General features: G+C 41.5%; 2 protein-coding genes across 8 annotated transcripts in view; both read left to right on the forward strand.

Moving 5' to 3' along the window:
• Window positions 1–17,461, forward strand: part of creb3l2 (cAMP responsive element binding protein 3-like 2) — a 100,503-nt gene extending 83,042 nt beyond the window's left edge. For both annotated transcript variants that reach the window (XM_087997516.1, XM_043708944.2), the window contains exons 10-12: window positions 1,408–1,534; window positions 8,370–8,637; window positions 10,311–17,461. In XM_087997516.1, the coding sequence (XP_087853642.1) occupies window positions 1,408–1,534; window positions 8,370–8,637; window positions 10,311–10,380 (465 nt within the window). In that variant the 3' untranslated portion in view covers window positions 10,381–17,461. The remainder of the gene's footprint in view (window positions 1–1,407; window positions 1,535–8,369; window positions 8,638–10,310) is intronic.
• Window positions 17,462–22,700: 5,239 nt separating this feature from the next.
• The window catches only part of dgki (diacylglycerol kinase, iota), a 254,803-nt gene continuing 252,526 nt past the window's right edge, over window positions 22,701–24,977 (forward strand). For all 6 annotated transcript variants that reach the window (XM_043708940.2, XM_087997517.1, XM_043708943.2 and 3 more), the window contains exon 1: window positions 22,701–23,172. In XM_043708940.2, the coding sequence (XP_043564875.1) occupies window positions 22,889–23,172 (284 nt within the window). In that variant the 5' untranslated portion in view covers window positions 22,701–22,888. The remainder of the gene's footprint in view (window positions 23,173–24,977) is intronic.

Consider the following 24,977-nt stretch of genomic DNA (forward strand, 5'->3'; position numbering starts at 1 on the left):
CCCGCTGGGGTTTAGAAGAATCAGAAGTGATCCAATCTTACAACCCCTGCCACCTAGGCAACATAATGCATTGGAACATCGCAACCTACAAATTGCCTTCCAAGCTATATACCATCCTGACTGAGGCTGGTCATAATCCTGAAACTCCATTCCCACTAGCAAAGTGTTTACACACCACATCCCACCATCATATCTAATTGTGGGGAAAGCCTGAAAGGCCGTATGGCCTACTCTGCTCCTAAGTCCTATGTTTTAATTTCATTTTGAAAGATCCTACTCAATCTGCTTTTGTCATTCCCTTCATTTAGTGTTTTCCAGAAAAATTTCCAACATAAAGTTCTCAACTCTTAAGGACAACAATCCCTGTTTCTCAAGCCTTTCCACTTATTTGAAATCCTTCAAACCTGGTGCCATTTTAACAGAATCTTGAACATTTCCATCATTAGAGAAAGCAGTCCATGCTCAATTATATCTGAGTCTTTTTTTTGTCAATATTTCTAATGAGAACATGCTATGTTGACATTGCCAATCATGCTGTAGATGTCAGACTAGTAAGTGGTACTGCACCATGTTAGCTAGGCCCACCCATCATTTTGCTTTTTGCTTATATTTTTAAAATCTTATGCAGTTTTGATAAATAAACCAGACCCCTCCCATGCTTGCCAATAACCTTGTTAATCATCAGCTGTATTTCAGCATTTAATAATGTAATTACAGACTTACCTTGATAAGGGGCAGCATGGTGGCTCAGTGGTTAGCACTGCTGCCTGACAGTGCCAGGGACTGTATTTCAGCATTTAATAATGTAATTACAGACTTACCTTGATAAGGGGCAGCATGGTGGCTCAGTGGTTAGCACTGCTGCCTGACAGTGCCAGGGACCCAGACTCGGGTGACTGGCTGTGAGAAGTTTGTACGTTCTCCCCCTTGTCTGTGTGGGTTTCCTCTGGGTGTTCCGATTTCCTCCCACAGTCCAAAAATGTGCAGGTTAGGTGAATTGCCCATAGTGTTAGGTGCATTAGTCAGAGGGAAATGGGTCTGGGTGGGTTACTCTTCAGAGGGTCGGTGTGGATATGTTGGACTGAAGGGCTTGTTTCCACACTGTAGGGCATCTAATCTAATTTTTTTTAAAATACTTTGAAGCCATTTTTATGCTGGGGTATCTAGCAGGTTGAATCAACCAATATTAACCTCAATGTAAACTTAATTATCAAGAAATGTGGAACCATGTAGTTTGAGTGACTTTGAGTTAAGAATATATAGAATGCAAAGTACCATATCTAACTAAGACAGCAATTTAAACCTTTTCTAGATTTTTATTAAACATATAAATTTGCTGTTACACGATCAAGAGTAATACATCATTTCCCTGATTATTCTAATCCTCTCATTTGTTTATTGTTGCAGATTGTGGTGCTGTGCTTTGCCATTGCACTGGGGAGTTTCAGTAACAGATTTGACCCATTCTCCTCTTCAGTGACAAAATCAGTGCTCCCTGTCCAGGATTCGACACAAGAGTCATATGCAGCCACTGGTAAGCTAGAGCCAGCCTCTGACATTTGCGGTTTTATTTTTGGTAGAGTTCAATTTTCTTAATCTCCAAAGTAAAATTTGGTAATGGCCTCTCAGCAGCTCTCCTTTATAGGTTGAAGGTTGGTATTTATGAGCTGATTGGTGCTTCTAGCTCCAAGCTCTACAGACTTGAAACTGATCAGGGATCAGTGCTAACTTGCTCAACTCTTTTATTTTAAATAAACTATCAGGGAATTGTTTTTTCCCTGGGGTGGGGGAGCCCAGAACTAGAGGGCATAGGTTTAGGGTGAGAGGGGAAAGATATAAAAGAGACCTAAGGGGCAACTTTTTCACGCAGAGGGTGGTACGTGTATGGGAATGAGCTGCCAGAGGAAGTGGTGGAGGCTGGTACAATTGCAACATTTTAAAGGCATCTGGATGGGTATATGAATAGGAAGGGTTTGGAGGGATATGGGCTGGGTGCTGGCAGGTGGGACTAGATTGGGTTGGGATATCTGGTCGGCATGGATGAGTTCGAGAGAAGGGTCTGTTTCCATGCTGTGCATCTCTATGACTCTAATACTCACTTAATATGTACCATGTTAAGCACAAGCTAAAAATTTAGGTATGAGCTTTTATGTTTAGAAACCAGCAACTAATTCCTTGGTCCAAACACATTTTTAAGTAACTTCCATGGGCTGCATTCTGACTTAGGTATAGGCTGAGCAGGCCCAACACTTCCTGATCAGATTTCCCTTTCAGAACTTCCTCTGAATTGTTTCTAATTAAATCCTTAAGAAAGGAGACCAAGATCTACCTTCTGCTCCAGATATAATGTAATCCTGCTGCAATTTCTGATTGCACATTTGTTGATATGGTCAGGTGGTGATATAAATAAACAGCATTTAGAATGAGGACAAGGATTTTGCCAGGGCTCAAGGGTCTGAGTTATAGGGAGATGTTGGACAAACTAGAACTTCTTTCTTTAGAGCATAGTAGACTGAGGGGGGAACCTTATAGAGATGTATAAGAATATGAGAGGGATGGATAGGGTGAATGCACTCAGTCTTTTTCCCAGGGTTGGGAAATTGAAGATTGGAGGGCATCAGTTTAAGGTGAGAGGGGTAAGAATTAAAGGGAACCTGAGGGGCAACTGTTTTCCACAGAGGGTGGTATGCATGTGGAATGAGCTGCCAGCAGAAGTGATTGAGGTAGGTACATTAACAACATTTAAAAGGCATTTGGACAAATTTGGATGGATAGGAAAGGTTTAGAAACATTTGGGCTAAGTGCTGGGAAATGGGGTTAGAGTGGTTGTACATTTTGGTTAGCATGGACCAGTTTGGGCCAAAGGGCCTATCTCCATGCTGTAGGACTCTATGACTGAATTACACCAGAGAATTACTTAATATAATGTGATAATCCAAAGTAGTGAGGAAACAACAAATGTACATTTTGAGCTGTTGCATCAACAAAGGTAGAAAAGGGAAAGATTGGAGGTAACGCTAGATTTTTGTTTGCTGGAAATTTCCCCAATGTATAGCTCCATAAACTTTGTTGCACCTCAAGGACATTTGATTGTATGTTGAAGACAATAAGGTGGTCAAATACTCTGAAGTGTTTTAATGACCTTTGGAATACAGGCAGCTCTTGCAAATGATCTGTGTGATGCAATCTGCCAAAGTCTGATTCCAATTGTAATGATCCTCATTCTGGTCTCAAATGAGATTTTCTTTCAGTTCTGTGATTAGCTAGCTGGAAGAGAATGCAATAATGCAATTCATTGTAATAGAAATTTGTACTCGGTCAGTTTGAATGTACTATCAGAAGTAGCAATCCTGCACAATTGCAGATTGGATTCTGCTTTACAGTTGCTGAGGAATTGATGGTATATTTGTGATTGATGTTGAAATCAATATTTCTATAAGCAGAAAATTGTTCTAACTTCTAACTTGTATAATTCTTGTGAAAGTTAATGATGATCATCAGTTCCTGTATCTAAGTCGCATGCTATAGAACAATACAATGTGGCTGCAGTCCACATAGTGAAACTCACTTCTAACAATATTTGAATCAGATTCAATAACACGGGAACTTAGATGATTAAAACTGACTTCAGCATCCACCCATTGTAGTTAGCTGACGCGAGTTAAATTCACCAAGCAGTTTTACATTAAAGAGTCATCAAGTATACTCATTAAGTGATTGTACTTTGTACAGTGCATTCCTCTGCAACTTTGCACTATGAAAAACCGCTGTGGAAAATCATACTATAGAAGATCGCTATAGAAAATTACAATACCCCTTCAGTAGAAAGTTTGCGTTACTAGGATGGTGCCTGGTATGGAGGCCAGGTCTTATGAGGAAAGGTTAGATTAGATTAGATTACATTACAGTGTGGAAACAGGCCCTTCGGCCCAACAAGTCCACACCAACCCGCCGAAGCGTAACCCACCCATACCCCTACACTTACCCCTTACCTAACACTACGGGCAATTTAGCATGGCCAATTCACCTGACCTGCACATCTTTGGACTGAGGGAGGAAACCGGAGCACCCGGAGGAAACCCACGCAGACACGGGGAGAACGTGCAAACTCCACACAGTCAGTCGCCTAAGGCGGGAAATGAACCCGGGTCTCTGGCGCTGTGAGGCAGCAGTGCTAACCCCTGTGCCACCTTGCCGCCCACTAAGGCTGAGGGAATTGAGGCTGTTTTCGTTAGAGAGCAGATTGTTGATGGGTGACTTAATTGAGATATATAAGATAATCAGAAGGTTAGATCGGGTGGACAGTGAGAGCCATTTTCTTAGGATGGTGATGGCTAGCACGGGGGGGGACATAGCTTTAAGTTGAGGCGTGATAGACATAGAACAGATGTCAGAGGTAGTTTCTTTACGCACTCCCTGCAACAGTAGTAGACTCACCAACTTTAAGGGCATTTAAATGGTCATTAGATAGGCATATGGACAAAAATGGAAAAGTGTAGGTGAGCTGGGTTTCATATTGGTTCCATGTGTTCGGTGCAACATCGAGGGCCGAAGGGGTTGGACTGCGCTGTAATGTTCTATGTCATCTAAACAGCATCCACAATTCATCAGTCGCATGTAGCCAATGCGCATTGATGAAACATGTTATACCAGAATGACCTGTACTTTATATTTTAATTGTATCTGGTTCTTCATCCTGTCTAAGAAATCCAAGCTTTTCCATGATTATCATTAACATGTTCTTTTTATTTCTATCATCTCCCTGAATTGGTCCTACAGTCACATCCTCTTCTACTAAATTTACTGTTCTGACAACTGTTACCCACTAGAGCAGCTGTGCCCCATGGACAAGAACAACATTGTTTTTAAGAGCATTTGAGTTATAGAAAGTATTAACTATGTTTTCAGCTTCTTCCTCTTTGTCACCTTCCCTTACACCCCAGCCCCGTGATCTCTTTGTCATCTGCCACCCTCCATAAACTTCCATTCAGCCTCCTCCATTGCACCAAGCCACACTCATTGTTCTTGTATTTCTGGTCCCCCAATGTTTTCAATTTAAAATTCTCCACATCATTTTGAGCCCTACCAGTCTACAACCCCCACAGCTTTCTTTTTCTGACTCTGAACTAAGTGGATTCCCAACTTTTTGACTCACTGTTAACTAGCTATATCTTCGCCAGCAAGTTTACACATTCTGGAATTTTCTCCCTAAACTCCAATGGATCTCCACCTCTCTTGCTACCTTTAAGGTTCTCCTTTACAATCTGCCTGGAAACAGATCCTTTGGACCAAATAGTGCATGCCAACCATAATCCCAAACTAAACTAATCCCACTTGCTGGCACTTGGCCCATATCCCTCCAGACAGTTCTTATTTATATACTTACCTAAATGTTTTTTAAATGTTGTAACTGTACCCACATCCACCATTTCCTCTGGAAGTTCATTCCACACACGAACTACTTATCTTCTTTCAACCTTTCTTCACTCACCTTAAAAATATGCCCCCAGCCATTCAGTTTATCTGTACCCAGCTTAATAATATCCTTCCTGTAACAGGGAGACCAGAACTGGACACAGAAGAGTGCTAAGTCAGCTAGAATGTCAAGTGTGCTAAACACTGCCTTAACCACCCTATCTATATGTGATGTTAACTTCAAAGAATTATGTACCTGAGTTCCTCGGTTTCTGTTCTATCCAATGCTCAACATTTAATTGGAGAAGTCTGCCTTTGTTTGTTTTATCAAAATGCAATATCTCTCATTTACTCAGATTAAACTCCACCTGCCACTCTTCAGCCCGTTGACCCAACTGAATTGTAAACTTTGATATGCGTCTTCACTGTCCACTATATCACCAATTTTGGTGTCATCCACAAACTTACTAACCATGTCTTCTATATTCTCCTCTAAATCAACAAAACTGGACCCAGCACTGATCTCTGTGAATGAATTTGGTTCAATCTGTTTTTGCCTTGTATTGCAGAAACTACATAATGTCCCTACCACATGAAGGAACACTCCAACATCATGACCCTGAGGAAGTCCTGACATGCCCAAGTCCACAGTACATATGCGGGAAGTTTAAACCATGGAGACATGCGCCGTATGCTCGATACTTGACCCAGATTTTAACACAGATTTACTTGGAGTTAATTCATAGCATGTATAAACCCCGCTGAACAGTGTAACTCCTAAGTCAGCTAGGATGTCAAAGCACTGCAGCACTCTTGGTAATGGGGTGGGAAGGTTGAGCATTTTTGAGAGGTGTGAATACCTTGGGGATGGAGGAAGGTAGGTGAATTCCATTGGTGAATGAAGAAAGACTGTCTATGCTGTCACGGGGGAGTGAATGTTATTAGGGGTAAGAGGAGATTAAATGTTTTTGGAGAGTGAAAGGGATGAATTCTGTCAGGTTGAAAGGAAGGGGGTCAGACCTGGGGTTTGGGGGCGGTTGTGGTGGTGAGTGCTGTTGGTGGGGGGGGGAGAGGGAGGAAGAGTGAGGTTGAGGCAGGGGAGTGAGTTGAGGCTGTTGTGGAGGTGAGTGCTGTTGGTGTGGGGGAATAGGAGTGAGGTTGGAGGTTTATAATGGCAAGTGATGTTGGTGGGGGCCAGGGGATGAGGGGGTTGTGGAGGTGTGTGCTGTTGGTGGAAGTGAGGAATGAGGTTAAAGATGGTGAATCTAACCATGGTGAGGGAAAGGTAGTGGAGTTTGATGCCATCAGTGAGTGGAGGTTGTGCAGTGCTGCGGTTGTCAGCTCTATTTATTAATATTAATATTCAAATAAATACTGCAGTGGAAGACGACGACTATGCATGTCTTCAGTTTAAGACATGACAAAGAGGCATGGCTGCACTGGAATCAATCCGTCTATTTGACTACAGTCTGTGTTTGTTTCTTCATCGCTGCTGGGGTCAGCACTGGAAGGTGGAAAGGATAAAATGGTCAGTGGGCAGATTATATCGCAAAGTTAGACATATCCTCTGCAATGCTGACCACACAATCTGGGCTGATGTTTCCATTGTTCATTTTATACTGAACATAATTTCCTCCTTTTTATAGTTCCTTGACATTAATATTAAACAGTATTTATTTGCCTGTATCTTAATTCTAATCTTGACACAAGTGCCAAATCTGATTTCCATAACGAAGAGAATTTGCATTTCTAGAATAACATTTTCTTGTTCTGAACCAACACGTATTTATTGTCAGGTGTTAGCATGCAAATGTTTTCTTCCTTTACCAGTTCCACCTGCGACAAAAATTCTAGTTAAGAAAAATAACTTCCTCCTTTAAACGTCGTTTTGTTCATCATTTATTTCAAGTCAGTTATTTTTATTCTTGAAGGAGAATGAAGGAAAAATTGAGAAAAGAGAGCAAGCAAATCAACAAACACCTGATACACCATCATCTTTGCATCTTTCATTTCAGACATACTTATATTATGGCCATGGAGAAAGTGAGGACTGCAGATGCTGGGGATCAGAGCTTAAAAATGTGTTGCTGGAAAAGCGCAGCAGGTCAGGCAGCATCAAAGGAGAAGGAGAATCGACGTTTCGGGCATAAGCCCTTCTTCAAGCCATTCCTGAAGAAGGGCTTATGCCCGAAACGTCGATTCTCCTTCTCCTTTGATGCTGCCTGACCTGCTGCGCTTTTCCAGCAACACATTTTTAAGCTTATATTATGGCCATGTCCAGCATTTATCAGTACATACATCTCAACAATGTCTCAGGCATTGCTGTGTCAATGGTGTTTACAAGTAATTGTCTAGTATTTCTTCATCATCTAATCAATGAGCAGTAAATTTGTGATTCACTTGGGCTTTTTTTTTGAATCGGCAATTTATCTTTGTCAGAGCTGTGATTTTTATCTCAGCAGAAGGTCACAGTTTACAAGAAAACACCATTTTCACAGAGCATTGTTTTTTTTCAGTGTATAGGACTCCCTGCAAATAATGGATGAATCCCAGGGGTGACCTGCAAATATTAACAAACTTCTGTTTCTCAACATCCAATAGTTCATGTCAACTACTAAAAGAAAAATGGCTTTTTTTTCTCACAAATCAGGAATGGTTTTGATGTGCATGAGCTTGTATAGTAAACCTACATGCAGCAAAGATCTAGATGTCGCAATTTGGAATGCCACTTAGCATGCTTGAGCCCACATAAACTGAAATCTGATCGTTTTACTGTCTCCTGTGTGAAAACCTTTGATTTCTTGTTTGCTGTACTTCACATCTGGTATTTTGCTAGTGTGTAGAAAGCTGTCCTATTCGACAATCTGAGTTATTTGATAAGAAAATTTGTTGGCAGGCTTAGTGGTGAAGGACATAGATGTAGCTTTAAATTGTCACCATTTTTCTTCCTACAGTTCGTTCAAGGCATTTATTATTTTATGAAGAACATCCAGGTTTCGAGGAAGAAATCAGTTCTGTCATGTCAACAGATGCCTGGGAAAAATTAGCAGAGTCTGTTCGGGAGCGAGCACGACTGGCACAGTTTCTCACTGCCAGGGGTTCAGCACAGAAGCAGCAAGTACAGGAAGCAGTCACACACTCAGAGGAGCCAGCAGAGGAATATATAATATCAAATGAAACAAGAACAGAGAATTCAGTCCTGATAGAGCTCCAGTCACAACGGTATGACTTGTGTTCCTGATTTTACTTTTTTTTTAAATCATCCAATTCCCCAATTCCTTTCAATATAATAAATGTTGGTAGAGGAGGGGTAAAGAAATCAGTCATGTATTTTTTTAAAGAAAGGTTTATTATGCAAGGCAGTGAAACCTGAAGCATTGATGGGTAGGTCTGACACCTACAGAAATAGCAAAAATCTGGAAACATCCATTATGTAATTTGCTGCTGCATGCAGTATTTCACTGTTCTTCCCCTGCTAGTAGTGTATATCTTGGCTGGGTAGGAAACTAAAATTATTTATTTGGCAATTTACCACATTTCTCAGGCACCTCCATTTTCTGCAAGACGCTTTCCTTGAAGTGGAGTGACTGTCATGTCAGCAAATGTATAGCCATTTTGTATGCAGTAATATCAGAATGCTGCCAAGAGGTGATCTGCATGCTAATCTTGTTGCTACTCCAAGTGAAGAGTTTAGATAACTCTCTGCTCTTCAAATAGTCCCTTGGGATTTACACTTAAATGAGCAGAACAGTGTAACATTTCATTTGATGGTTGGCACTTCTGAAAATACAACCCTCACTACTGCAGTGGAGTGTGAACCTAAATCATGTGCGTGTCCAGCAGAGATTCTCACGGATGATCCCTGGATGGTAGGTCTAACATATGAGGAACGGCTGAGGATCCTGGGATTGTATTCATTGGAGTTTAGAAGATTAAGGGGAGATCTAATAGAAACTTACAAGATAATACATGGCTTGGAGAGGGTGGACGCTAGGAAATTGTTTCCGTTAGGTGAGGAGACTAGGACCCGTGGACATATCCTTAGAATTAGAGGAGGTAAATTCAGAACAGAAATGCGGAGACATTTCTTCAGCCAGAGAGTGGTGGGCCTGTGGAATTCATTGCCACAGAGTGCAGTGGAGGCTGGGACACTAAATGTCTTCAAGGCAGAAATTGATAAATTCTTGATGTCACAAGGAATTAAGGGCTACGGGAAGAATGCGGGTAAGTGGAGTTGAAATGTTCATCAGCCATGATTGAATGGCGGAGTGGACTCAATGGGCCGAATGGCCTTACTTCCACTCCTATGTCTTATGGTCTTATGATCTTATGTGCTCAAGTCCTACAAATGCACGCAAAACTCTAACTTCCTGATTCTGGCAATGGTGCCTCCTGAAGCAAGCTAATATTCTACTGACTATAGCTGTAAGCTGGTTTTCTCAAATCTGTCCAGTGGAATTCCAACTTGTCAAAGTGTATTATCTGCACTACATGTTCGGTTCTCGTGAATTGAATTGCATTGTGTTGTGCATGCTGCTACTTCCCTATTTCATTGTTCAAAACACTAGACTCTTCATTTTGTTTCCCACTTATCTGAAGGGGGCTCAGTTTATTACTTACAATTTGCATTCATACCAGTTTCCTGAACAGCGCAATCCCAGTTCTAGTTGATCCCAGCAGCAGACTGACACAATGGTGTCACCAAGTTGTTTTTCCATTGTAGTGAATTTTCTGAGCGCTTTCTGCCTGTCCATCTGTTCCCAACTGCACTTCTGTGCTACTTACTCATTGGCAACATGGTAACTATTTATTTATTCCAGTTAAATTTTGGGGTTTTTTTAAACATGCAAATGTATGTGTTAATTTCTACATTTTGCATCTTGCTTTCCCTTCAGGAGCCTCCCAAGCGTAGGGATGAATGGAACCACTGTGGAAATTGACAGAAGAGTCAACACAACATCCTAAAGAACCATAAAGTGGTGTTTATGCAATGAATGCAGTCCCTTTGTATACAATCCCACCCGGTCTGATCATCAATAGCCATCTTAGAAGGAGATCAGATAACTTTGTGTTTTTCCCTGTACTACTTTATTACAAACATGCTTACTGAATATTAATTTATATAAATTAATAAGTATAAATGTGTTGAGAACTTGAGTTATATAACACAAGTCTTCATTCCTGCATTGATTCTTTGTTTAAAATTAAAATAGCTAGATAGCCAGACAGTTTTAAGTATATGTAAGGGATGAATCTCAGTCTGGGCTCAAGTTCTAGGTTTCAGAACCAGCAGAAAAGATTAACCTGAACTTCATGTAGTTGGTCAAAATAGGCTGTCAATTCAACTCATTTCTCTACTCATTCTTAAAAGGTTGTAAAACAACTGAGCAGAATCGCTGGTCGTTGGTCCTTTAACAGATTCACACCAAGGGAGGGTGGTTCACCCTCCTTTTCCTCTTCATAACCTCAGTCCCTCAGGTGCCTTCCTTTCTCAAATACTGGGTAGTAGGGGTAACCAGCTGTCTTCTACAGCTGACTGTTTTTGAGGAGGTTTCAGTTTTGTTACGAGTAGATTTGGTGTCTTCGTTCTTGGGTCATAGTAAATAATCTTTTATCAAGTTTTTGCATTTGACTTTTAATAAAAATACAAAACAAGTCTGCACTGCATTCAAATATAGTTGTTTCCAATTTTAACCTTTTGCTGACAGATCTAACCAGAATTTTATTGTAAATGTTTACTGTGGCTTTAATGTTTGGATGCCTTGTTGGTTCTTTAAAGATTAGTCTTGCTTCTACTGGGCAAAGATTGAAGTTTTGTTTCAGCAAAGCATAAGGAGGTTAATGGCACCCATGAACGGCTTTTTTTTTTATTGAAGGATCAGTGTTTTTCAGCTAACATTCCCCCCCCCCTCCCACCCTCAGCCTCCCACCATTGGATGACCACAGTGACCATAGTGTGTATTTTATCATTGATATGATGAAGAGCCAAAACTTGTCCCAATGAGTTACATGTGCTCTAAAGTTCTTTGTTGCCATAGTGCTATTAGATGGTACTAGTGTTTACACACTGTTCGAGCAAGATCATTTGTGTTTTTTTACGTCTGCACTACAACAGAAATAAACTCTAAAATGTGCCAGCTAATCATTACTGAAACCAGGTTAACTCTGTTCCTCGTGTTATGCAAGCCTGCAACCTTGTTGTTGAGTGAGTCAATGAATTTATTAACAAAAAATGGTGACCAGAGATTGAGAAACAGAATTTAGTGTTACAGACTCAAGATGTCCAATTAAAGAGAAATGGCCATAAAATAGGGTCAGTTGCTATACTGCTAGAATTACATTAGGCTATGGGAGCAGGCTGGTAGATGAAGAGGGTCCATAAAATTCATAGAGGAAGTAGGGTGACCAGTACAGAAACCCAACATAAGATGGCCCTAAGAGGCCTTTGACCCATCTGCTGCTGTACATAGGCACACACGAATGTGATAATAAAGCTAATGCGAAGATTGTTATTGCTGGCACTTGTCAATAGACAATAGGTGCAAGAGTAGGCCATTCTGCCCTTCGAGCCTGCACCACCATTCAATATGATAATGGCTGATCATCCTTAATCAGTATCCTGTTCCTGCCTTATCTCCATAACCCTTGATTCCACAATCCTTGAGAGCTCTATCCAACTCTTTCTTAAATGAATCCAGAGACTGGGCCTCCACTGCCCTCTGGGGCAGAGCATTCCACACAGCCACCACTCTCTGGGTGAAGAAGTTTCTCCTCATCTCTGTCCTAAATAGTCTGCCCCGTATTTTTAAGCTGTGTCCTCTGGTTGTCAACCTGGAAATGATCTTCAATGACCAATATCGGTATGAATCAGTGAATCTATTAGGAACAGTTTGACAGCACCATCATAGAATGCAGGACTGGCCCAATAGGATCTTTTTGTTGTGGGTACAGTTTCCCGACTTGGAAATTGAGGGAGTGGACTAATCCAGATAGGATGACCCATTGCTGCTGCCCATCCCCTCTGACTTGGCTACAGTTTATTATTGTACATCATTCCTTAGTTGGTGAGTGCTGCAGTGGGCGGCACGGTGGTTAGCACTGCTGCCTCACAGCGCCAGAGACCCAGGTTCAATTCCCGCCTCAGGCGGCTGACTGTGTGGAGTTTGCACGTTCTCCCCGTGTCTGCGTGGGTTTCCCCCGGGTGCTCCGGTTTCCTCCCACAGTCCAAAGATGTGCAGGTCAGGTGAATTGGCATGCTAAATTGCCCATAGTGTTAGGTAAGGGGTAAATGTAGGGGTATGGGTGGGTTACGCTTCGGCGGGTTGGTGTGGACTTGTTGGGCTGAAGGGCCTGTTTCCACACTGTAATGTAATGTAATCTAATCTAACAGGCCTCTCCTCCCTGACCTGCATGCTGTTGCACACCTGGGAAGCAGTAGCCACAGCAAGGGACCTTTTGAAGTACAGGGACAAAAGGTCATCTCGTGTTGGAACAGTTCAGACTCTGGTACAAAAGCAGACCTCTGAGCAATCGCATTGGCTGTAAAGCGTTCAGAGACACCTGATTGTCATCACTAGTGCCATGTAAATGTGAGTCTGTTTACCTCCGTCTATGGGGAGACTAGAGATGCAGATCAAAGACAGCCTGCCTTCTTGGAGACAAATTAAAGAGGACCATTAAAGGGCTTCATTCCACCGAGACTGACATTCCACAAGTAGGATGGGGTGAGAGGTAGCTGAATAGAAGCTGGTAGCCTCCTTGTGTTTGGGAGGACTAGGCTTCCTGATTAGGCCTGGTTCTCTGCTTTTTGGTAGGCACAGTCACGAGATATCTTCTAAATGTCTGAAGGGGAAACTGCAAGAATGTTAGGAGAGTGGCTGTGTATGAGTGGCTCCTTAATTGGGTCAGCACAGCCATGATGGGTCGAGCAACCTTTTTCTTTGCTACAGTGATTCAGTGAATCAAGTTAGGGCTCTCAGAAGTGGTTGTTGTAGGGCTGCACCCGCGTTTTGGGCCTCTGCCCACTGCCTTCGTAATGATCCTCAGGATCCTTCAGTCGAAATTAGCTTAGTCTAGAAATGGGAACTTAAGAGAGGTAATTTCAATTGTTCAAATCACCATTTGCATCAATGTCTAGCTGATGTTATTAAGACAACAATTGCTGGTGACCTGACTTTTATTTCCAATCTAATTCACTGGTTTCATGCCTGATATATTCTCCATCTCCCACCGTTGAATACTGAGCCTCCTGCAAACATAGAATACACTTGACATGAAGAAAGGTATTTCCATAATAGTCTAATAAGAGATACATGAAAAACCCACATGCTTAGAGATACTTGAATTATAACAGCTAATGCTGGAAATACTCAGTAGATCTGGCCACATCCGTGGAGAGAGAAGCAGAATTAACCTTTCTAATGAGTCACTGAAGTGAAACATTGGATCTGATTTCAATAATTAAGTGAATGAGTTTTGAATATATTTATTTAAAATCAGGCCTATTAACTTAAGTTTCCTCTCCACAGATGCTGTCAGACCTACTGTGTATTTCCAGATGTTCTGTTTTTTTCTTCAGATTCCCAGGAACTACTGTACTTTGCTTTTGTCTCACTTAAGGCTCCTGTCAGTCTGATATGGAGTGACAGGTCCATCCCCTTAAAGTCTAGCAACCTTAGTTGTATCTTAGCAAGAATTGAGGCTTATGCTATTTTTGGGGAGCCTACTTGCAAAGAAAGTTGGTAGTCTTCACTCCCTGAGCTTGTAACAATGCTAGGATTTAGGATTCTCCAAAGTTAAGTATGAAGAAACTTAATTCCTAGAGAGAACTGTACTCTAGAATCTATTCGTAAACCAGGGTAGCTAGTTGTTCAGAAGTGTTTTGAAGTACTGCAGACCTACTCAGCCAATATGTTACAGACGGGTGACTTAATTTTGACCTTCTGTTAGCAGATATTGTCACCTTGCTAACACCTGCTTAATAATGGTGCATAGTTATTAAAGGTTATTGGATGGAATTTCAGTCGGTGCATTTGACATTTTTAGCAATGTATCTGACCTGAAGGGTCAGGGAAATCTTGGTTTGATTATTGAGACTGTCAGTATTTGATATTTTAATAAGACAGTGCTTGGATTTATTTACTGAGTTCTATGGACAGATTCAGGAGATAGCGAAAAATCTATATCAGAGCTGGCTCTTAAGGCACCTTACTCATGCTCTGACAGCATACAAGAGAAAAACATAGTCTTGTTTCTAGCTGTAATTTTGTTTTCTTATTTTCCTGTTTTATTAGTGTGTGGTCCTTGCTGCTATGAAATTTTCTGTTGTTCCTTATAAGCTGCAACTACAACAGTCCCTTTCCCCACCCTTTAGCTTTACTGTGTAGAATTTATTGGTGTTGAACTCTCACTCCTAATGTTTAAAATATCCAATGCCTGTGTGACTTTTCCTTCTGCCCCTTAATGTTGTTTACAATTGGCAGTTTTGTAAAATGGAACCACTTAATTATCATTCAAGGAATTACATAGTAAAATGATTTTGAATTAAGCTTCACATTTGTGGTGATAGTGTCCAAAAGCAAGTTAGTTAACACTTGACCTCCATTAAATTTATAGTGAAAAGTTAATTCAAACTGTTTGAAATGATTAATGGAACAAGTTTTAACAGTAAAGGTTTAGAGCAATATTTCTTTTAAATGCGTAAGGGAAGTTATAGTTGGATAAAGGGCTCATTCAGATATGTTATTAGGACTGAACAGAGATTGACGCCACAGTATATTGTAATTTACTTAAATTTTTGAATTATACAATTTGTATCTAAACTGTAAGCTACTGTTAGCATGTGTATTTAGAACTTAAAAGTGTACTGCTTTGCAAAATAATTTTAAAAATTATTCCAAATGCAATGATGAAATGTTAAAATAATGAAGCTTTGAACAGACATCCAAGGAAGGTAAGGTTTCAGTGAATATAAGAACCTAAAAGGCTAAACGAGCCTGCATTATCACTTCATGTTTGATATTCGGCCTCAACTCCAATTACCTACAACTCCCCATAAATCTTGTTTACCCAAGAAAACGAAAATTCAAAACCCTTTCGGTGAAGCAGTCTTTCTGTAACTCAGTCCTAAAGTGATCATTGCTTTATTTTGAAACTGTGCCCCATGGTCAAGGCTGTCCAGCTAGTGGGAACAACAACTCAGTATGTATCCTGTTCAACTCCTGTAGAAACTTGAATGTTTCAAGGATATCACCTTTCATTTTACCAAGCTCCAGAGCATGTCAACCCAGTTTACTTGAGAGAGAGCCCCTGTTTCACAGGACAATCATCCCAGAGACCAGTCCTGAAGGATCTTCAGAGGGTAGATGTGCAGAGGATATTTCCTCTTATGGAAAATCTGGTACTAGGCGTAACACACTTAAACAAAAATTGCCTAATTTCAGTATTTCTTATTGGGTTGAGTACCTTTGGAACAGTCCCTGAAAAGTATTGGAAGCAGACTCCTTGAATATGTTTAAGACAGAGGTAGATTTATTTGTTAAGCAAAGGAATGAAGGGTTTCTCTGGTCTGTAGGAATATGGATTTGACATTACAATCAAGTTAGCCTTGATCAGCTCATCAGTCTAGTGGGGCTGTATAGCCTATTGCTGCTCCTAAATCCTATGTTTGTAATCTAATGATTACTACCTCCAAAGTAAGTATATGTTTATCTCCTGCCCGTACCCCCACCTGAGTCTCTAATGAATTATTTTAAAAACTGACTAAAAGTGTCGAAAGCATACGAGCTCTGGTTGCTATGCTTAGCCACATTGTAAAGATGTTTGTGTAGATTTGCTGTTTCCAGTGCCTTAATCTTTGAGAACAGTTATGAATTTACTCAAACAATGAGCTCAGAAAACCTTCAGAAACTCACTTGCAACGTCTCTGTCTTGATAACTTTATCCCCAAATGCGTTAGTGAGCAATTTATCTCAGTATCTAATATGTAGAAAACAAGTACCAGGCATATATTTTAGAGATTAGTCAGCAAATGAATGACTGGCTTATTGTATTATTCCATTATTTTGTTTATTTGTTTCCCAGCATTTTTAAACACTTTTATCTCTTCAGTAATTGTGCTGCATGATCATATAATGCCACTCTTTCTCCCAAGAACCATTTGATTTATTTTGCAGTAAATGAAGGCCATAAAATGTTTAAACATTATCATGTACCAAAGTTATAAGCAATGTTTTTTTTTTAATAAGGAGCTTGTTATGAGCATGCAAAATCGTTCAATCCAAAGGAGTGAGTGCACTACATTGTACAAAATTACATTGAGTGAGTTAAAATGAGAATGATTGGTTTGTTTACTTCAGTCACCTCATTATATCCAGTATAGACTGCTGGCCTGTTGTACACCAGATCCTTGACCCTCTTTCTGCATTTTCCAGGTGTCCTGAGAGATGTAATACTAAAAGATTTTGAAGTACTTGTCAATAAGCTTCAAAGAGTGCAATTTGATCACAGCTGATTGTAAATAAATATTCAAGTTACTTACATGCAACAACATTTCAACATCGGATATCTGCCTCCAAAGTTCTCATTGTCATTCCCATTCATTTTTGTTACATGCAAAAATTTTGTCAACTATGAACCTGATCCAAGTACTAGCTCCTATTTAAACTGCTGTTCCTTTCTCTGTTTGAATTAGTCCTTAGTAAATCAAGTTGGATGTCAGATCACTTATATTTTCATTCTGGTTCTGATGATTGAAAACATCAGAGCAATATTTGTGGCAGTCTTAACAGTGGTCCAATGTTGTATTTCCCCACTCTAACTGGCTGAAGAATGCGTGATTTTACTAGCCCGTTTTTGTATATCACAACATGATATATGTGGAATGGTTAACTGAATGCATCAGCATTAATCTTGTCTTTCTGGAGTAGAAAAGTTTATATTTTATTCTATATGGAAACATTTTTCTTTTATAATAACTGTCTTTATACATATAAATTGTATGTTATGCTTCTTTCCATCACAAATAAATATTTTCCTTAGTAAAATACATTGCTTAGACATTGCTTAGATTCATTTGTTCAACTTTTCTTTTGTTGTTGCACATCAGGAAAGCATCCACCACTGGGAGGGGAAGAATTGAGCTCAGCACTGTCACCTTGGCAGAAAGAGAAGGCAAAGGGAGAAACAAAACAATTGAGAGCAAAAAGTAAATGCATGGAGAAACAGACAATAAAAGGCAAAAGTGAAAGCAGCATATGAGGCAAACATTAGGACATTAGGAAGGAAACAGCCATGGTAGCACACTAGGAAATAAATGAAAAAAATGGCATTACGTCATAGCAAATGGAAAATACTAGGTTAATAGCAGACTTAATTTTAAGACATTTTACACCAGAGTCTTAAACTCTAGTCTTTACTGTAGGGCTGTGCCTTAGAATCTCCTACCAATGTAAATATTTTCCCAACGTTTACTCTGTCCAGGCCATTCAGTATTCTGTATGTTTCAATTAGATCACCCCCCCCCCCCCAACTTCATCGAGTATATACCCAGAGTCCTCAAACATTCCTCCTATGTTAAGCTTTTTATTCCTGCGACCATTCCTGTGAACTTCCAATGAACACGCTCCAGGGCCCGTACAACCTTCCTAAGATATGGGGTATAAAACTGTGCACAATACTCCAAATGTAGTCTGACCAGAGCCTTAGAACTACACCCCTGCTTTTATATTCAAGTCCTCTCAAAATAAATGCCATCATTGTATTTGCCTTCCTAACTACTGACTCATCCTGCAAGTTTACCTTGAGACTTCTGGACTAGAACTCCCAAGTCTCCTTACACTACAGAATTTTGAATTTTCTGCCCATTTAGAAAATAGTCTATGCCTCTATTCTTCCTACCAAAGTGCATGATCTCACACTTGCCCACATTGTACTCTATCTGCCACTTCTTTCCTCACTCTCCTAACCTGTCCAAATCCCACCGCAGCCTCCCCACCTCTTCAATGCTGCCTGTCCCTCTACCTATGTCCCTCTACCATCTGCAAACTTAAAGGATCTGTGGAGAGAAAGTAGTCAATGTTTCAAGTTTAGTGCCCCTTCTTCAGAACTAAAAAAACTCAGTTTTGAGGAAGGGCCTCTGGACCCAAAGCATTGACTGCTTCCTCTCCACAAATGCTGCCAGATCTGTCAAGTTCTCTGATTTTGTTTCAGATTTTCAGCATCCACAGTTTATTGTTTGGAAGTTAAAGGATGATTGATTTTAAAAATAGCTTTAAAAGGGCACTGTATAAATAGACTTGAGAAATAAATTAATTCATGTCTGAAGAGAGCAGGGATTAAGAGTTGTCATAATGGGTATGTTGGTTTTAATGGCTCTGCCTGCTACTAAAAATTGTCATGTCCTCCTAAATCTCCAGGAACTAAGCATGCTAGTTAGGCCCAAAGGAAGCTTGAACTATTTCCATAAAAATAGATGGGATTCAATTTATTTTAATAAAATTAGGCCAAAAGAAAATTGCCAGTGAATTGATTTAATTAATCAGACTGTGTGGTAAGATCTAAATTTCTCAAATTTAAAGTGTCTTCTACTTCTGAGATCCACCTGACTATCTATTCTTCATCCTTGGCATCTCGGTGAATGCTGCCAAATTGGATAACCTTTCACAGTCAAATTACAATGATAGTCTTTTTTATATGAAGTGCTGTTGTATGGCTGCTGTACAAATACACACTGACCTTGAGAAAATGACTGTCAAGTGGGCTGAAAGTGTTTCTACCCACCAACCAATAACAAAGAAAGAATGCCTCCTATCTTTCACTACTTACGCTGCTGGAAAAGCAGACTTAGTCTAGATGAGATCTGTTGAGAAAATAAACGTTTTGTATAACAGCACTGTTCAATATCAGGAGAGTAAAACTGCACGTGAAAAGATGCATTCATTTTTTTCTGCAAATGAAGTTACCTTGCCACATTTAGCATCCACCACAATCACCTGGACCTGGCTGACACCTGGCCCTTGTTTCCATAACACTCCGGCTGCCTGTGTAAAGGCCTCTCCAGTGTGTATCAGCTGGAAAGTGACTGCTTATTTCAAAGTCCCTAAGATATTTTTGCAAAACTTCATAGGGATCCCATTTGGGGTTGTGAACTCTGAAGCAACAATGGCTACTCAATGCAGGAGTGCAACTATATACCTCTGACAAAAAGGTCTCTACTCTCACAGCACGCACCCACTCCCTTACCCTCCAATCTCACTGAGGAGTCATGACAACGTTCAAGCCTGAAAATGGAATTACAACAGGAAAAAATATTTGGGAAGCGCTGCCCCAAGATGCCAAACAATGTGTGTGCAAACCCAGAGTGCTGTGTTGGATGGAGTGCTGGGGTCTGCTTTTTGCTGTTGGCACTCTTATCTACTTCTTGTTAATGGATGTTGGTGATCACTTTTGCTCAGAGACTGCTGGCTTAGGTCTCATTTGGTCAAATCACTGAAGGTCTCCAAGAAATCTTAAATTTGTTTTACATTTTTACCTGTATGCTGTTCACAGGGAGTTTCCTACTTTCAGCTGCATATCCAAGAACAGTTCAGTTGTTGGTTGCTGACCCTACACAGGAGGTTGACTCTGCATCTCTCCATGATGTAAAAATTGCATTCTAAACACTGAAACACAAAGTGTGGATTGAGATTTAAGGAAACACCAAACTTGGCCCCAACCACCTGCTCCTTGCATAGAGCTATGCATTCTATTTTAAAACATGAATAACACGTAGTTCAGATATTTCTTCCAAATCCCTGAAAGGTAATGCAGCAAGAACATAGATCATTACAGAGCAATACTGGCCCTTTGGTCCTCGATGTTGCGCTGACCTTTAAATTAATCTGAAGCCCATCTATCCTACACAATTCCACTATCATCCACACGTCTATCCAATGACCGTTTAAATGCCCTGAAAGTTGGTGAATCTACTATTGTTGCAGGCAGGGCATTCCACGCCCCTACTCTGACTACCTCTGACATCTGTCCCATATCTATCACCCCTCAATTTAAATATATGTCCTCTTATGCGGGTCATCACCATCCGAGGAAAAAGGCTCTCACTGTCCACTCTATCTAACCCTCTGATTATCTTGTATGTCTCAATTAAGTCACCTCTCAACCTTCTTCTCGCTAACAAAAACAGCCTCAAGTCCCTCAGCCTTTCCTCGTAAGACCTTCCCTCCATATCAGGCAACATCCTAGTAAATCTCCTCTGAACACTTCCCAAAGCTTTCACATTCTTCATATAATGCAGTGACCAGAACTGTACGCCATATTCTAAGTGCGACCGCACCAGAGTTTTGTACAGCTGTAACATGACCTCATGGCTCCGAAATTCAATTCCTCTACCAATAAAAGCTAACACATTGTATGCCTTCTACAACTTGGGTGGCCCTATCAACTTGGGTGGCACTTTCAGGGATCTATGTACATGGACATTGAGATTTCTATGCTCATCAACATGACCAAGAATCTTACCATTAGCCCAGTCGTCCTTATTCCTGTCGCTTCTTCCAAAGTGAATCACCTCACACCTTTCCACATTAAACTCCATTTTCCACCTCTCATCCCAGCTCTGCAGCTTATCTATGTCCCTGTGTAACCTGCAACATCCTTCAGCACTATTGACAACTCCACCGACCTTAGCGTCATCTGCAAATTTATTAAACCATCTTTCTACGCCCTCATCTAGGTCATTATAAAAGAATGACAGACAGCAATGGCCCCAAAACAGATCCTTATAGTACACCATTAGTAATGGAACTCCAGGATGAACATTTCCCATCAACCGTCACCCTCTGTCTCTTTCAGCTAGCCAATTTCTGATCCAAACCACTAAGTCACCCTCAATCCTGTGCGTCCGTATTTTCTGCAGTAGCCTACCATAGGGAATCTTATCAAATGCTTTACTGAAATCCATATACACACATCAACTGCTTTACCTTCATCCACCTGTTTGGTCAGCTTCTCAAAGAACTCAATAAGGTTCATGAGGCATGACCTATCCTTTAAGGGTGAAGAAATTATGTCTTCACCCTTATATTGTTTCAGGTGTTGTTACTGTTCTGCTTGCACAGGCATTACAGTTCTAAAAGAACTGTAGCTCTCAAGGAACAGAAAAAGACTTGTATTCATATAGCACCTTTCAGAACATCTGAAAATGTTTCACACTTTTGATGTAAAACCACATCTAGTCTGTTTATACACTGTTAGCTTGCTCAGGTCTCCCTCCTGTTATCCCAGACACTGGTTCAGCAGAGACCAGACTCAGCAAGTTCTGATCTGTCCTGTGAACATCTTGATACTTATATTTTTATAACAGACTTGTACTACAGTCGGAGCAGTGGTGCCTCCAGACATTGCTATTGCTAGAGGCGGGGAGATGTCCCGCCTATTGCATATCATCAGTGGTTCTGGACACTGTTAGCATTGGATGTGGTGCTGGGATCTACGTTTTGCAGCTGGCAGCCTTAATATCTACTATTGGATAATAACAACTGAGCTTACTGTTGCTGGGATGTTGCTATTCCTGTTGGGATGCTGGCTGTTGTTGCTGAGTGCAAGGCTGCTGTAGCCTGCTGATGGTTGCAGTGGATGTTGCTATGGTTTCTATTGCTTGATTGTGTGGGATTCTTGCTGGGTGCTGGGCAAGCTCATTGCTATTAATAACAAAGTGTCTATGGTTCTAGCATTTCTTTTCCCTGATGCTGGTGGGATGGTCCTGATGGAAAGCACCTTGTAACTTCATCTTCACCTCAGTCCAGACACTGCCTCTGTTCTTTGTTTCCTGTCCTTGTCTCTGCCTCCTGGCTCCCTGTCTTCCTGTCCCCCTGTCTTTGCCCCCTGTTCCCATTGTCTGCCCCATCTCTCTCTCTCTCTCTCTCTTTCTATCTACCTGATTCTGCCCTATCTCCCTGTCTCTACCCCCTATCTCACTGTCTTTGCCCCATCTCCCTTTCTCTAGCCCCATCTGCTTGTCTCTACCCCCATCTCTCTTTCTCTCTCTACTCTCTATCTACCTTTCTCTACTCCCCATCTCCCTGTCTCTGCCCTTTATCTCCCGATATCTGGTCATATCTCACTGTCTCTGCCCCATCTCCTTGTCTTTGCCCCCACCTCTCTCTCTACCCTCTATCTCACAGTCTCTGCCGCTTATCTCCTTATCTCCCTCTCTCTGACCCCATCTCCCTTGCTCTGCCCCTGTCTCCCTGCCTGTGCCCCCCTATCTCCCTATATCTGCTCCTATCTCTGCCCCCTGTCTCCCTGCCTGTGCCCCCCATCTCCCTATATCTGCTCCTATCTCTGCCCCTGTCTCCCTGCCTGTGCCCCCCATCTCCCTATATCTGCTCCTATCTCTGCCCCCTGTCTCACTGCCTGTGCTCCGTGTTGCCGGAGGAGGAGCAGGGATTCTCCCACAATCCTGTGCCATTAGCTGATGGAAGCTGCGCTTGCAGCGGCCGCTCTGCCCATTGCCTCTGCTCAGTCTCTTGCCGTGGAGCCAGGGCAGTGGCCAGCCGGGATGGAGCGGGGCAGCGGGGCGACTTCTCCGGCGGCCAGCGGGCTGGGGCTGGGGGCCGGCCAGCGGGAGCAAGCAGCAGCGGCCGCCGGCTGGGAGACACCGGAGCCCGGCCACAGCCCTCTCCAGCAGTCGCTGAGCGGGTCCCAGAGTCTGGAGCAGCGGCTGAGTGAAATGGGAATTAGGAAGCAGACATCGTACAGGTGGGTCCGGGGGATGAGAGCTGCTGTCTGAGCTCGGAGTGTTGGAGACTCGGGCTATAACCTTGGCTGGAAAATTAACCAAAACCTGGGCTGAATGCAGCGTTGCAAACCGAGGGCTTGTGGATCCTATCATTGTTTTGTTTTGCAATGAAACTGAACAGTCTATTCATGCAGCAAAAATAAAAGCAGGATATTTGTGACAGCTTGAGGAACAACATTATGCAGGCAATGCTATAGGATTAGGGAGTTCGCCTTTTAAAACATCCATGTCCTGACTGAGGTTCTCTCTGGCCAAATATGTTTTTTAATTTAAATTGCTTGTTTGTGTGGTGGGTAACACTATAAACTTTACTATCCATCCATACCTTCAGCTAAATAACAAATAATTGCCAAAGAGATGATTGTGCTGTTGCACCACCACAGGGTGCTATGGTGCAAGGGCCCTGAAAGAATGAGCTTGGCATTTTGTCTTATTATTTGCCATACATGTCAATTCACCTCGACCTCCAAGCTGTTTGACAACAATTGAGCATTAAATAGGAGCTCACAGTTGAAGGTCCTCTATCAAGTCTCACCATTGCTGTTTACGTGGCAGTGCAGTTCAGGGTAGATCTACAGGGTACACCCTGAGATTTTAATGTATTCCACTACCAGTTAGTCGGTACCTGTACATCCTGTAGCAGGATCAGACTCTGATTGCATTTTGACATTCATTTGGATCCACTGGGAAGGTATTATGCAGTGGCACCTTGACATCTGTAAACCAAACTAAGTGCAGACTGGTTGATTAAAAATGTCAAAAAATGCTTCCTCTGTGTATTGTCTAGTTGGGTACTGAAATGTGTACATTAGAAAGCTTCCAAGTTCAGATCAGATTATAATCCATTCAGTGTGAATCTATGGCAACAGAGGGGCATGGGTGCAATTAATCTCTATTTCATTGGAAATGGGTGTGTGTGTGTGTGTGTGTGGGGGGGGGGGGGGGGGGGGGGGGGGGGGGGTGCAACAAGCAATTAGCCAGGGGTTCTGGTCCTAGTAACTGTTTAACTATTCCAAGTCAAAAGTGCCCTGGATAAGTACAGGATCAGCATCATTCGTAACTCCCCTGCAGTTGAATAGGTTGTAAAGGGTCTTGGTTGATGCACACATAGTGGCTATTGGACCAAAGTATGCAACGTGACCCAGCAAATGTGTGAAATAAGATTAGGGGAGACAATTTCAAGAGGGGTAGGGCTTGAACAGAAGAGAAATATCTCTGAAATGAAGATGAAGTGAGAAAGGCTTACTCCAGTGAAAGCTAGCCTGCTAACAGTAAGACATCACAAAAGAGCTGATATCCTCTCAAAGTAGCCAAAACATCATACAGCCTGATGGTTTAATTATTGTTATTGAATGAGTCAGAACACGAACCATCAGTTAAAGCATTTCAGCTCCCAGCAAGATATAAAATAATGCATGTAATAAGATGATCTATCCTTCCATTTTTGAGGACTCTAACATACAAGCATTGCATGCTTCACATATTTATAAATATTCATTTCAAGATATTTTTCCAATCCAATTATTTGTCGATAGTGCTGTTGTCTCTCCATGACAGAGTCCTCCTACTAAAGCTATTAACAGTCATAGTCACACATGGCTTGGAAATTGTTCAGTGAAGTCATATCTTGCACAAATACTGCACTTACAGAAAAGGGGATTGCAGACTGCAGAGGGTACAGACTGCCACCATTGCTACGTCTCAGATACACCTAAGCCAAGTTGATAGCATATCAACATTTTCAGAGTTGATAGGGTGGCTAGAA

Source organism: Chiloscyllium plagiosum, unplaced genomic scaffold (assembly GCF_037043375.1).
Source record: "Chiloscyllium plagiosum isolate Xiang-an unplaced genomic scaffold, Cpla_swu_hap1 HiC_scaffold_19, whole genome shotgun sequence".
Lineage (NCBI taxonomy): Eukaryota > Metazoa > Chordata > Chondrichthyes > Orectolobiformes > Hemiscylliidae > Chiloscyllium > Chiloscyllium plagiosum.